This window comes from Natrix helvetica (assembly GCF_964273705.1).
Source record: "Natrix helvetica genome assembly, chromosome: 1".
In the NCBI taxonomy this organism is placed as follows: Eukaryota; Metazoa; Chordata; class Lepidosauria; order Squamata; family Natricidae; genus Natrix; species Natrix helvetica.
In genome coordinates, this window is record NC_138548.1 from 207,983,964 (window position 1) to 207,998,393 (window position 14,430).

Here is a 14,430-nt window from a genome sequence, read left to right on the forward strand (position 1 = left end):
TCAACAGTTTCATCAAGTTCTTTGCAGAGTCTGCATTTGGCATCATCAGAGGATTTTTCGATTTTGGCCTTAATGGCATTTGTTCGGATAGCTTGTTCTTGCGCAGCCAGGATTAGTGATTCTGTTTCTTTCTTTAATGTACCTGTTGTTAACCATAACCAAGTTTTTTCACTGTCCACTTTGTTGCAAATTGAATCAATGATTATAGCTGTCTCACTTAATTCTTTGTATTCCTTTTACACACTGATTAGTAATTCAGGGAGAGAAATTATCAGAAATTATTTTTAAAGAAATCCTTATCAGGAATAGTAATATCCAGTTATATTTTGATTCGTTGCACATGATAATTTGCTCTGAAAGTGTATGTCAAATAAAGATGAATTAAATATAAATCATATTTACTATTCTCTATGTTACCGCTTTCAATCGTTTCAAAGCAAGAAACATGTCTATATTTGAGTCTTTCAGTTTTACTCTTCTCCAGTTTAGCTTTCCCATTCATTATTTTTATTTGTCAACAGGTTCAAGGAAATTGTCACCTTGCAATGAGATCTTAAGAATCTTTAGTTTATCAAAAGCATACTAAATAAATACTGAAATCACAGTTGATATACTGTAGATAACTATGTCTTTTCATAGTTAAGAGTTCATTTCTCCATTTGAAAATGAGTGTCAAACATCTTGACTCACCGTAAAACAGTGAAAAACTGTATTTGTCAGCCATCTCATCACATAATCTTTATAGGTCTAGTTTTGTTCAATTCACGTAATAGTTTGTAAAACTTCATGAATCGTTGGACTCAACTCTTCCAAAGCAAGACCTTGCCTACATCTAATCCAACTATGAGATTCTGGCATATTTAAAAAGTTTCTATGACATTGTGATGTAGAACGTGCTCCATCAGTGCATCTCATGATGCAATTAGTCCACTTTAAGGGATTTGCATTCATACAGTTACCCAAATCTTCTAAAAGGCCCTCAGCTTTACTCATCTTTATCACTTCTTTACATGAAAGTAAATTTTCATTTATTTTGGTTTCAAGAACATTTCTAACATAGCATCCTTTGCCCTATCTGTCACTTCATTGGTCTGATGAGCAAATGGTCTACTGCTTAGTTTTTCATTTAGTTGATCATTTGTATCTTAGTTTGATGGGAAATGGTGTCATTTAATAGAGACACAATTCTTATTGTTTGACACTAGATGTCCAATATAGCGATAACCAAATTGCCAGAATTGTCAACCGTACTGACAATTGCCAAACAATATTCTCCAATTGTGCGGATTTTTTTTTCCCCTGGGTGATTCTGTATACAATTTGATGAGAAGCAATTTTACAAGGATGGTTATATATCAATTTTTCTTCAGTTCAACTTCCTCTGAATGGAAAAATCTCAAGTTTATTTTCACTAAGTCTGCTTGGTTTGTTTCCAGGTATTATTCTGGTTTTGCTTTGCTTCATACTCTCAACTGACAGTTTTTTTCTGAAAAGTTACATATTGATAACATTCTTCTCCACTAACAAAAATCCTTGTCAACCCCAAAGGTATGCAACTTACTTCACACTTTTTGATTTAAGCTTATTTTTATCACCACCGCTTTATCTTTTCTTTTATCATGCCACAAAAGGCTTTTCTCTTTTTAAAGGTTAGAAATCCAAACTAATGAACAGAAACACTGAAATTTTCTAACACAGAACTTTACTTCTACAGAACTTGTCAACATGCTGGGTGCCACATCAGGAGTCATCAGCCAGCAAGAAACCATACCTCAGTCACAGTGCTACTGTGATTGGTGGATGATTTTGAAAGACAGCTAAACCTATGGGATTATCCCTCTTTCAAATCCAGCTGTGGGCTTTGCTGCTTCTTGGCTTGGGCAAACCCAGAGGGACCAGGAACACATTCTGAACTTGTTCCTGCTTTGTGAATATAAGCCTCCACGTCAATGACTCCTTCGAATTTGCTCATGGGCGTTGAAGGGGGATGATTCATGATTTAAGAATCTCTGCTCTAAATAAAGCCACTGTTCAGTGAATCAAAAGTCCAGCAAGAAGTTTTACTTATAGAAGATGTTTAGTTTAGTCCCTGGTATCAGGATTTTGAAAGGAAGACATATGAAGCCGCAAACTGAATCCTTGGAGAGGTATTCCTAATCATTTATTAATACTAGTCAAGTCATAAAATTCAAAAGTTCAAAGGTAGGTGAGATCCTTGAGTATAACTCCCTGCTAGGAATCTAATTCAAACTCTGTTGAAAATTAAAACAAACTTCCTAAGAACCCACTTCTCTATCCAAGTGTATCTTAATATGCCATGTCCTCTGCACTGCCTGACACTTCTTCAAATAGCTGAAAAGTGGATCATAGATATCTCTATCCCAGCAGGGGTTATTTTTTCCTCCTGAAGGTTCTTCTCTCAACCTCTCCTTGGAAGAGTTCGTTTCTAGTCACCTGAGCATTCTCACTGCCTTCTTTGGATGTTCGGTTTATCTGAATCTTTCTTAAAATGTAGTAGCTGGAACATGGTGCTGTATTTAAAATGGTAATCTGAACAATTGAGAATGGGAACCCTCACTGTACTTGTCAGGAGCTCCTTTAAGATACAGGGAGGGTGTCCATAGAAGAGCCAAAGCACCTTTGTCCACTTGGATCTGATTACTGCACATTTCTAGAATTTGGAAACTATATACTTTTACACGCAATTTGATAATAATTCTGCAAGCAGACTAATCCAGACAGATCCAGGAAACTAAGATCAGTCTATCCCATCTGACATCCTTCAACTTGGGCCATGCTGATTGGAAATTCAGTGATCTGCATTCCCAACAGTTCTGGAACACATCAGATTAGATTATGGCTAGCCTAGGAGGGGAGGGATGTGGTGGCTCAGTGGCTAAGATGCTGAGCTTGTTGATCAGAAAGGTCGGCAGTTCGGCAGCTCAAATCCCTAGTCCTGCCTAACGGAGTGAGCTCCCATTACTTGTCCCAGCTTCTGCCATCCTAGCAGTTCAAATACCTGTAAAAATGCAAGTAGAAAAATAGGGATCACTTTGGTGGGAAGGTAACAGTGTTCCATGCGCCTTCGGCATTTAGTCATGCCAGCCACATGACCACGGAGACGTCTTCGGACAGCGGCTCTTTGGCTTTGAAACAAAGATGAGCACTTCCCCCTAGAGTTGGGAACGACTAGCACATATGTGCAAGGGGAACCTTTACCTTTATCTTTAGCCTAGGAGGACTGATGGTATAAAAGAGATGGAGAAGAGAATATCTCAAGTATTTTTTTAAAAAAATTCTGAAATGACCAACTTCTCTGATATCCTTGGCATCTGTTCTCTCGCGCAGTGTCCCAATGGATAAAGTGAGTATTAGCCTAGTCTAATAATGGCGAACCTATGGCATGCCTGAAGCCTCCGGAGTGCAAAAAACCGGCCCTACGGGCAAACCGGAAGTTCAGGAACGGTCTGCTCGGTCATTTTGCTCGGTCATTTTGACTGCTCCGGAGGCTTCAGGGAAGCTTCCTGAAGGTCCCTGAAGCCTTCGGAGTGCGGCCCCGAGTCCCTTTGGGGAGAGGGGGCGGTATAAAAATCGAAATAAAGGTAAGGTAAAGGTCAAAACGACCCTCCGAGCAAACTGGAAGTGACTTCCGGTTTGCTCAGAGGGTCGTTTTGACTGCTTCGGGGCTTCCGGGGGGAGACTGTTTTCGCCCTCCCCATGCTCCTGTAAAGCCTCTGGAGCCTGGGGAGGGCGAAAAAAGCATGTGCACTGGGCGGGTCGCACATTGCATTATGGGTGCGGCATGCCTGCAAACCACAACCCCTGCGCTCCCCCCACTTATGGCACGCAAGCCAAAAAAGTTTCGCCATCGCTGGCCTAGTCTAACCAGCGCAGGATCATTATCACACAAGCTCTTGCACATTTCACCACATTACTTACCCTTTAATGCCACTGAAGGCCTCTTCTGTCACCTTGTGAATATAAAGCACTTCATCTCGTATCAGTGTGATGTAGAGTGAGCCACGAAGGGCCAGCCGCCAAAGTTCCAGGCAATTCTGGGTAGAGCCTAGGCAACTGTGGCAGAGCAAGAATCCCACTGCATGGAGTGGGGAAAAAAGTTACTGAGGTGGGAGGGTGGGGGGAGGGAAAGGAAATACAAATCTTTGGTGTTTTGAAAAATTGCCAGCAGGGGTCCAAAAATTGCTGGGAGCAGAATGAATAGGGCAAGTTAAGCCAAAGCATCACAAAGAGCAGCAAATCTTTACATCTTCTTTGAAGTGAGCCTGAGGCAGGTGGAAATGCGTGGAGCATAGTTTTGCCAAATGCGATGCTAGACAAGCAAATCTACTCTAGCTAAGATAATGGAGGAATATTTTTCCTATTTTCGTAGGAAGTGAGGGAAGAGGGATCCTGCATGTAAAAATTGGCTAAAAAGTGCAGAAATGATTCTTGTCAGGAGGGAAATTTTACCTCTTCCTAACAACGTTCAGTTTTGGAAGTGTTTTGCTCTTAAAAATCTTTGATGAGGAACGGACTTTCAGAACCCTGAGCTGAGTTTGGAGAAAGGAAGGATTTCAATTCTATTCCTTATTTATAGAAGCAGAAAAAACAGGGAAGAATAATAATAAAGCACTTGGACAAAAGAAGAATGGAAACTTTTCAACTCATCTGTTACAAAAAGTTGCAGTACTTGGGACAGTGCATACAATACAGTGGTGCCATTAAATATCTTAGTTATTTGAGAAGGATCCAATAATCAAAAGTATTAAATCCCAAAAGTAAAGTAAAAGGTAAAAATACTAAGAGTGTTATCACAAGATGACTCACACCTGACCCATAAGACCCTCACTTGACACACCCACACCTGTAGCCCTTATAAGCAGAAGAACACTGATACTAATATCCCCTAAACCAGTGATGGAGAACCTTTTTCACCCCTATAATTTAATGCCCCCATGCCGTGGCCCCCACGCATGCACATTTCTTGGAGCCTGGGAGGGTGAAAACAGCCTCCCTGCCCCCCCCCCCCCCCAGAGGCCTGTTTTCTGACTTCCAGTGGGTCCTGTAGGTCCATTTTTTGCCCTCCCCAGGTTCCAAAGGCTTTCTAGGCGCCTGGGGAGGGCGAAAGTGGCCTTCTCCAACTCCCCGGAGGCCCTTCCCTAAAGTCCGTTCCTGAACTTCCGGTTTGCACATTGGGTGGTTTTTCACCTGCCAGAGACTTCAGGGAAGCCTCCTGACGGAGAAAAATGGCCAAAAATCAAGGCCGAAAATCAGCTGGCCAGTGTGTGCAGGGCAACGCCTCGCATGCCCTCAGAAATGGCTTGCCATAGGTTCGCCATTATGGCCCTAAACCCTACTGAAGATGTTACTGAACTTGGTAATGAAATGTTCAGAAACCAACCCACAAACTCGGAGAATGAACGTTCATCCTTGTACTAAATCCAGGCAGAATTACAAGCAGTAATAATAGCAACAGTAATAACAATTTGCTCAACAAGTACAATAAGAAGGGAGAAGTTAGTCTTGCCTCCTGCCTTGTTTGTGCTCTTTTTTCTGTCCCATCCTGTTTCTCCCCCTCCATCCTATTTCCTCTCTCTGTGACTTCTCTGTCCATTAATTCCCTTTTGTTCCCCTTGCTGTATCTGTACAGATTTTCACATGGGCTTGTTCCTCTATATTTCTGCATCCTCTTCTTACCCAACGACTACAATGGAAGGAAAAAGCCAGAGGAAAGATGAGAGCAGAGTGCTTTCAATGTGTTGTTACTGGCTGCACTCCCAGTGTAGAAGCAGTTTGTGATTGGTATGCCCCACCAAATGATTTCCCTGCTATTGCTTCTAACAATGATGAAAGTGCCTTAAAAGTTGCCTATCTCTCTTCTAGGCTTAGGATCCAAGCTGGAACTTAAAATGAAAGTGATGGTAACTTACTCACAATCCATCGCTCGAGAACCTCCCATGAAAGGTATTCACAGGCCATCTGGTGAAGAAAAGGTGTGCACAAACAAATAAGATTCCTCTCCACAGCCACGTACACAATGATTCATACAGTCTATCTTGTAGGTGAGTGTCCTTTTGTACCCATGTGGTTTTCAGAAACATAACAGTAATAGCACTTAGACTTATATGCCGCTCCACAGCCCTCTCTAAGTGGTTTAGAGTCAGCATATTGCCCCCAACAATTTTGGGTCCTCATTTTACCCACTTCGGAAGGACGGAAGGCTGAGCCAACCTTGAGCCTGGTGAGATTTGATCTGCCAAATTGTCAAATTGCAGGCAGACAGCAGAAATACCTGCAATACTACTGCATTCCAACCACTGTGCCACCACAGCTCCTGTGTTATATACAAGTGAGAATTATTATTGGACATCCATTATCACATTCAGTCCATCCTAACTCAGGAGTCTTCAAACAGTTGGAATTTCAAGGAAAAATTCTGGCTTGACCACTGTGAAAAATTTCTCCTTTTTATGTCTAGAAGTGCATATTTGTCTGGCTTTGCTTTCTCTTTCCCTTGCTTTAACTGGTACCTCTTCGCCTCTCTTTGGCAGCTGCCACAGACACTTTTCTCAAGGTTTGCACTTTCCTTTTTCTCCACAGTCTGAATGACCTTCCCCTCCTTTCCAGTTACCCTAGTTTACTTAATTTTTCTTCTTGGCTGGCAGAAAAACTCTGGTCTCTGGTGCCTCCCTCTTTTTATTACAAGTTTGCATGGGCTACAGAAATACACACACACACACACACACACACACACACAGCAAGGTAAAGAGGGTAGCCTCTTTTCAATCCAAAACTGTCTCTTTGCCAGATGTCCGAGTTCTTTTAAAATTTCAGTATGTATTTTTTTTTTAATTCAAATTAAAAGGAGCAAGGCGTTGAGTGGGATTAAACGGAAGTGTCCACTGGCAATCATATTGTCAACTCCAGCCCAGCTAGTGAAATGGTCCAGAAAATCAGAACCAGATTTTTTCACCCTGTTAACAGGAATATCGCCCATTCTTGCATGACATAATGCCACCTTAAAACTGGCCATCTTCACCATTTATTCTACTTCTGCATGTCCTGTGCTTGTTCTGAATCACTGCTGAATCACGTTGGCCTGGCCTCTGAGTCTATGGTTCATTAGAGGCAAGGTGATTGGTTTTCTCCTCTGGCTTTGCTCTTGTCCCTTTTCGATGTATTCTCAGACAGTGATGAAAACATCCTCCAATCAGAGAACTGTCGTAGGAACAGGGCGGGTCTGACTCTGTCAGAGCCTTTCTATTAACTTGTTTTCACACACTGCACTGAAGCATCCCCCACATACAAAATAAAGGAAGACAGTGGGAAAATGCCAGGGCAGAAGCAGCCTCAAACAGAGAGATGCCATAATTGGGCATGATTGTCCTGTAGAGTAAGATAACCGAACATCAATAGCTGCATTTATTTTTCTTTCATAGGGAAGAGGTTATTAAAACCGACAAGTACAAGAGAGCCATAAAATAAGCAATGAAAAGAAAACAGTCTGACATGTCTTGTTTTCTGGATTCTGCAGTAAGGAAAAGAAAGCTGCTACATCTATAGAGAACGATCCCTGGCGATGCCATTTCAGATTGCTCTTAACAAAGAAGGCGCTGGCTAGCTCGGGACTCTGTTTTACAGCTGAGAAGCTGCAAATAAGTCCCTTCTTCTTCGCCAAACAACATGGGGGAGGTTAGATCATTTCAGAACACCGCCAAAAAGGAATCCTGTAAAATTCCTCCTCTTCCTTAAAAATAACATAATGGAGGTTTGTTTTCTCTTTCCATTACTGGAAACCTGGGTAGGGTTTGGTTGGAAAAATTTCTAGGGAAATGAGAAGTTCCAGGTATGAAAGATAGAAAGTAAAGAGCTAAGAGATAGGGCACATACTGGGGGGGGGGGGGGGAACAGTGGCAGAGTAGGCTAGTTCAGAGTTCCCCAAACTTTTCGGCTTTGTGGACCAGCCGGGGGGGTGGGCGGGGGAGAAAGAATGGTTTGTGTGAGTGGCAGGAAAATCCTTGCACAAGTCGGGATGCGCGGACGTGCTCGCCTGCCGCTTCCGCGACCTGGTTCTGAACGGCTCATGGTCCGGTAGTGGGCTGTGGCCCAGGGGTTAGGGACCCCTAGTCTAACTAGTCATGTGGAAGAAGGAGAAAGTTCACACATCCTAATAGTCCCAAAACACACCCTTGACCATACCTGCATTGAGTTAGCTGATCTCACCTTTACGTTAATGGGTATGAACCCATTCTAGATTTTAAATTGAAGGCTAAAGCTGCGAAGGGATAGTATTGATTTAAAAGGTGGGGAGCTAATTTAACATCGCTACACTTAGTGATAACTTAAGGCTACGTCCCATATAGTATGGGCTGTGAATGAGATGAGGACAAGTTGTGCAACAAAGGGTAAGACAGCATTGATGGAGCTTAATAGTGCCATGAAAAACCGCACGTGGGGACAAAGCCTAAGATGGACATCCAGAGTACCATATTTTTCAGAGTATAAGATGCACTTTTCCCCCGTAAAAGAGGGTGAAAATTTGGGTGTGTCTTATACACTGAATGTAGTCCCGCCCACCTGCTGGCCCCCACCCTTTGGCCTCTGCCTCCCGCCAATTTGCCTCCTTGCAGCAAACAGCAAACAGCCTGTTTCAGTTTCAGCTTCAACACAGCCTGCTTAGCACAAGCAGTTGATTGTCAGTTGGATCTGCCTCCCGATCATCAGCTGTTTCAGGCTGCAGGGATTGCCATTGCCTATTGCTGCCTCCACACGCCCCATTTTAAGCCTCCGTGTGCCCCATTTTCTGCCCATTCCTATCCCTGCCACGAAAAATGGGGCACGTAGAGGCCTAAAACAGGTTGTGTGGAGGCTGAAAATGGGGCGCACGGAGGCAGCAATAGGCTATAGCAATCCCTGCATTCTGAAACAGCTGATCGTCGCGAGGCTGATCAACTGACAATCAGCTGCTTGTGCTAATCAGGCTGTGCTGAAATTGAAACTGAAACAGGCTGTTTGCTGCAAGGAGTCAAATTGTTGGGAGGCAGAGACAGATTTTTTTTCCCTCCCCAAAACCTAGCTGCCTCTTGTACTTCGGAGCGTCTTATACTCCGAAAAATATGGTAAATCTGTTTTTCTGCTCAGTCTCATAAATCAGCCTTCAAAGTGAGAAAAAAAATACCTCAGAGGGGATGAACATGAACAGATATTGCAGAATTGTTACATTTACCAATAATTCTCTGTGCATGGGGGAAGAAAAATAATGGACTGAAGATGGCTCTTCAAAAAGAATATAATAAAGAAAAAGAAACATATAAAGAAGCGACTCCCAGCCCTCGTTACAAGAAGTATAAACAATTTTAATAATTTTACACAGGGCTGCCGTAAGAACAACACAATGAAGCTTTAACTAGTCCAGAATATAGCAGAGCACTGGCAGTTTGCTTCAAGCGTCATTTAGGTTGCTGGCTGTGCCCTATAACGTCCTACAAAGCACAGGGCAAAGCTGAGGGGCCACTGATCTTCTGTGGTGTCTGCCCAGCTGATCTAAGAGCTACCATACTCCAGGCTTGTTTGATTAAGCAGGGCCATCTATGAGGACTTCAGATGCATGCCTCCCCTGTCATGGCACCTGCCCCTAAAATGTGGTTCTCACAAGATCTGAGTGGCTCCTATCCTGATGGGGTTTCAGATGCCTTAAAGACTTGTTGTTTTGTCAGGCCTTGAGCTAGTGCGACTTGATCTGTTCGCATAACTCTCTGTATTGTTGACCTTGTTCATCATATTCTTATTTACTGACACTATATTTTTATCCTGCTTGGTTACATTGTGAGCTGCCCAGAATTCTTCTGAAGTTGATGGTGCCTAGCAGTGGTGGGTTCTGGTACGGTTGGAATGGGCCCGGCGCCGTCCACATGGATGCGTGCAGCGTGCATGGGCACATGTGTCTTACCATCCAGCAACGCCTCCGTGATGCTCCAGCTGCTCGGCGGAGCATTGCGTATGTGCTGTATGCGCTGTGCGCATGTGCATAAGCACCGAAGACTTTAAAGACATGTAAGGAGCGTGGGTGGGTGGGCCCTCCGGAGCACCATACCGGAACGGTACCCGGTGCTCCAGGCAGGCTTCGGTATGCCCGTACTGGGGCATACCGCCTGCAACCCACCACTGGTGCCTAGATTGGATGACAGACTGACATTTGTGTAATGTACATTTCAAGAGAGAATGACCATTTTATGTTCATGGGGATGCATTATTCTAATCAACAAGTATTTTATTTTGCCAACCATTTCAAAGCAGCACATTAGGAGATTCAGGTGCTTGCCATCTCTAAGGCATCTCTAGCATCAGCCATTCAAAGGGGTGACTGCTGAACATACTTTCGCACACTCACACTCACAGTGTCTGAACTGGCAGGAGACAGCATGTTGGCAGGATTGCTGATTAAGCTGAAGAGCTGGTCACCTCGCCACTGGTCAGCAGAATGGTTTCGGCGGACAAACAGGAAGTGCAGTGAAAGAAGTGCATGGCTCACAGTCTGGGAAGAAAAAATGGATTAGCACATTTAGAAAGGAAGAGTATGAAGAGAGAGTGAGCGCAAAAGGGCAAGACTACCATATTTTTCGGACTATAAGACGAACCATGATTTTGAAGAGATAATTTTTTAAAAAAAGTTTTTGCACTCTGCAGGCCTCCCAAACGGTCTGCACGCCTCATTTTTTGCAAAAATAAAAAATAAATAAAGGGCATACAGAGGCTTTGAGAGGCTTATAGAGTGCTCCTGGGGGAGGGGGGAACGAGCACACCTCATTTTTTGCAAAAATAAAAAATAAATAAAGGGCATACAGAGGCTTTGAGAGGCTTATAGAGTGCTCCTGGGGGAGGGGGGAACGAGCACACCTCAGTTTTTGCAAAAATAAAAAAAAATAAAGGGCATACAGAGGCTTTGAGAGGCTTGTAGAGTGCTGGGGGAGGGGTTATGGGCCATTTTTTGCAAAAGAAAGAAGAATGAAAAGAAAAAGGGCATGCAGAGGCTTTGGGAGGCTTGTAGAGTGCTCCTGGGGGCTGGGGGGGAACGAGCAAAAAACGCTCCATTTTTCACAAAAATGGGCCGTTTTTCAGCAAAAAGGGGAGCACATGCAGAGGCTTTAGGAGGCTTGTAGAGTGCTCCTGGGGGCAGGGGCAAGGGCCAAAAACGAGCATGCCTCATTTTTTTGCAAAAAAAGGGGGGGCATGCAGAGGTTTGGGAGGCTTGTAGAGTGCTGGGGGGGGTTATGGACCATTTTTTGCAAAGAAAAAGAAAAAGAAAAGGGGCACGCAGAGGCTTTGGGAGGCTTGTAGAGTGCTCCTGGGGGCTGGGGAGCAAAAATTGCCCATTTATTTGCTCATTTCTGCCCTCCCCAGCCCCCAGGAACTCTTTGCAAGCCTCCCAAACCCTCTGCACATCCATTTTTGCAAAGGGGGTGGGGTTTTGGTAGGCCCCAAATGCTGTATTCAGTGTATAAGACACACCCATATGTTCACCCTCTTTTTTGTGGGGGAGGAAGGTGCTTCTTATACTCCAAAAAATATGGTATGTGTCATCTTGGCAAATTTACATTCCTAAATCACACAAGCAGAGATAATGCAGACGCACAAGGAACCTGACTGGGAGGTAAGCAGGAGAAAAGATTAAAGACCATTCATATACCCATTTTTCTCAAATTCCTCCACAAATGGAGGTAAAGACAACTAGCAAATTGGAAAAGAATTAAGGAGCTGCAATAATTCTGTAATTACCGCAACTGACATAAACACAAAAACACAATCCCAGATAATAACCTGTGCTCAGAAATAGCTAAAACCTATCACCCCATCACTGATCCCAAAAAGCCTGGGTTTACCATTTAAGCTTAACCACGGTTTGTTGAATATTTACCTTAAAGAACTAGATTTGTGCAACCACCTAGCATCTCACCTTGGTATGAGGCCCAAACTCCTCCAGCAGCTTGCGCAAGGGATTCTCGTACTCGATGATCATCTGACCCAATCGACGGAAGCTACTGTCACTAAAGTCAGACAAGCAATGCACTGTTTTATTACACAAAACATCGACCTAGCTCCAATTGTAGACTCTGGGCAGTCAATCTGTTAAAGCTGCCTGCCAGATACAGACTCAGTACCCACCTACCCCCTCAAACAATGCCCAGCTTGCTCCTAGATAATAGAGAATGACTTCATGGAAGCTGCCTGGACATTTCACACAACATCTGAGTCCACACATGTGCTAAGGCAGAGTTTGTTTAAATACTGCACAAAGCAGAATGAAGTGGGTTTCCCCAACATGCTAAGCCGTAAAGTATGTTTCTCAAACCACAATATGTAAGTTCATAGAATGCCCTAAGTCTAAGTGATGCAGCAGTTAAGACAGCAGAGGAGGGAATTTTAACAGAAACTATTTGCTTAAAAGAGGTATCTTTGCTAACTTCTGGCTCTATGGTACTGGGAAGGGGGAGAATGAGGCAAGAGCCCCATCCTTTTTTTGCATCCATCACTTTCTCAGTGCATAAACATCATTGATTGCCATTAGAAACTCTGCATGGGATGGAGGAAGAGATCATTGGATCAAGTTTTAAGTCCACCGCTGTATGGAAGCTTTCGATGACTTTGGACCATGTAATCTCTCTCAGCCCAACTTATCTTGCCAGGCTTTTTTTTACAACTTGAAGAGGAAATATTGTACATATCACCTTGAGCTCCCAGAAGAGAAGAGAATGCAGAGCTAGCCATTAAACCCACACTATCCATATGTAAAAAGCCAAAAGTAAGGGCTTCTCCTGTCCAGTCATGTCCGACTCAGGGGGTGATGCTCATCTCAGTTTCTTAATCAAGAGCACCAGCATTGTCCGAAGACGTTCTCATGGTCATGTGGCCAGCATGACTATATGCTGCCCACTTCCCGAACATGTGAAGGAAGCAAGCAGCACACTCCTTTGCTACGCGACCTCCTTTCATTCTCCGCTTGCCTTCTTCACTCATTCAGGCTGTAACCACTGAGTCACCATGCCCTCATCCACGTGCACTTTAGAACAATAGATAAATGCAACCTATTATATTTCTCTTGACATTGGTTTCAACATAATCTTGTCTCCAAACAAGGAGAGTGTTGCTGATCAAGAGTCAACCATATTGTATTGACCATATCAAGCTTCATGCTAGAATTGCCTTTGGGTGGGATGGGTTAGCTGCAGCTAAAGTACACTCTAGTGGTGGAGAAATGGGGGTCATCTATCAATCAAAGTATGACTGGCAGCTGTGGAGGGGGGCACAAATCCTTCTGCTGAAGGAGATAGTTCTCATTTTATTGATTATCTATCGATTGATTTTATTCATTAGTGCTTGGCTAGTGTTTATCTACCCCACACTAAGAAGCTGAATGAATGCTCCTGGCAGAATAAGACAATGTGGAAAGCAAATATTCCACCAACATTGGCGAAAATGCAACGAACTCGCTCCAGGTAATATAATCTTAGCCTGAGTAGATAGACTCCAACCTGGTGCCATGGATCATTTCATGGGTGCAGTGATGCAGACCAATCAGGACTTTACGATCATCAATACGGGAAAGAAGTACAATGACAGAAACATAGGTGACAATCAGGTCCAGGTAGTTCTTGGTGAAATCATAATTCACATTCTGCAGGGAAAAAAAAACCATATAACTGAATTGGAGGGAAGAAAAAAGAAAGACTGAGCTAGCACTTCCTCACACCTTTCGCGGTTTCTCATTCCTGCCCGCAATCAATCAGAATAGAGCTGGAAGGGACTTTGGAGGTCTTCTAGTCCAGCCCCCTGCTCAAGCAGGAGACCCTATAACATTTCAGACAGGTGGCTGTCCAGTCTCTTCTTAAAAACCTCCAGTGATGAATCCCCTACAACTTCTGAAGGCAAAAGCTGTTCCACTGGTTACATTGTCCTCACTGTTAGAAAGTTTATTCTTAATTCCAGGTTGCTTCTCTCCTTGATTAGTTTCCAACCATTGTTTCTTGCCCTGCCCTCCGGTGCTTTGGAGAATAATTTGACCCCGTTCTCTGTGGCAGCCCCTCAAATATTGGAACACTGATATCATGTCACCACCACCACCCCAGTCCTTCTCTTCTCTAGACTAGCCATACCCAATTCCTGCAACTGTTCTTAATATATTTTTGCCTCCAGGTCCTTAATTGTCTTAGTTGCTCTTCTTCACACTTTTTCCAAAGTCTCAACATCAGCAAAAGACAGACTCCTCCTTCTCTTCGTCTTCCTCTTCTCCCCCCTCCTCCTCCTCCTCCTATTCCAGCAAAAATATGCTTAGTTGATCTGAACTTACATACTTCATTAAACCATAATTCATATTAGCTGTGATTTGCTAACTCTACAGTAATCTGTTTCACTTACAGTATTAAGCTAGGAGCT

At 43.5% G+C, this 14,430-nt stretch overlaps 2 protein-coding genes across 5 annotated transcripts in view; one reads left to right on the forward strand and one right to left on the reverse strand.

Moving 5' to 3' along the window:
- LOC309390546 (gametocyte-specific factor 1-like) overlaps window positions 1–14,430 on the forward strand; it is a 194,147-nt gene that overhangs the window by 105,720 nt on the left and 73,997 nt on the right. The window lies entirely within an intron of this gene.
- Window positions 1–14,430, reverse strand: part of NCKAP1L (NCK associated protein 1 like) — a 97,757-nt gene that overhangs the window by 66,213 nt on the left and 17,114 nt on the right. For all 4 annotated transcript variants that reach the window (XM_081949903.1, XM_081949904.1, XM_081949902.1 and 1 more), the window contains exons 5-9: window positions 13,530–13,672; window positions 11,954–12,044; window positions 10,397–10,534; window positions 5,931–5,979; window positions 3,940–4,096 (exon numbers count right to left, since the gene is read on the reverse strand). In XM_081949903.1, coding sequence (XP_081806029.1) covers window positions 3,940–4,096; window positions 5,931–5,979; window positions 10,397–10,534; window positions 11,954–12,044; window positions 13,530–13,672 — 578 coding nt within the window. The remainder of the gene's footprint in view (window positions 1–3,939; window positions 4,097–5,930; window positions 5,980–10,396; window positions 10,535–11,953; window positions 12,045–13,529; window positions 13,673–14,430) is intronic.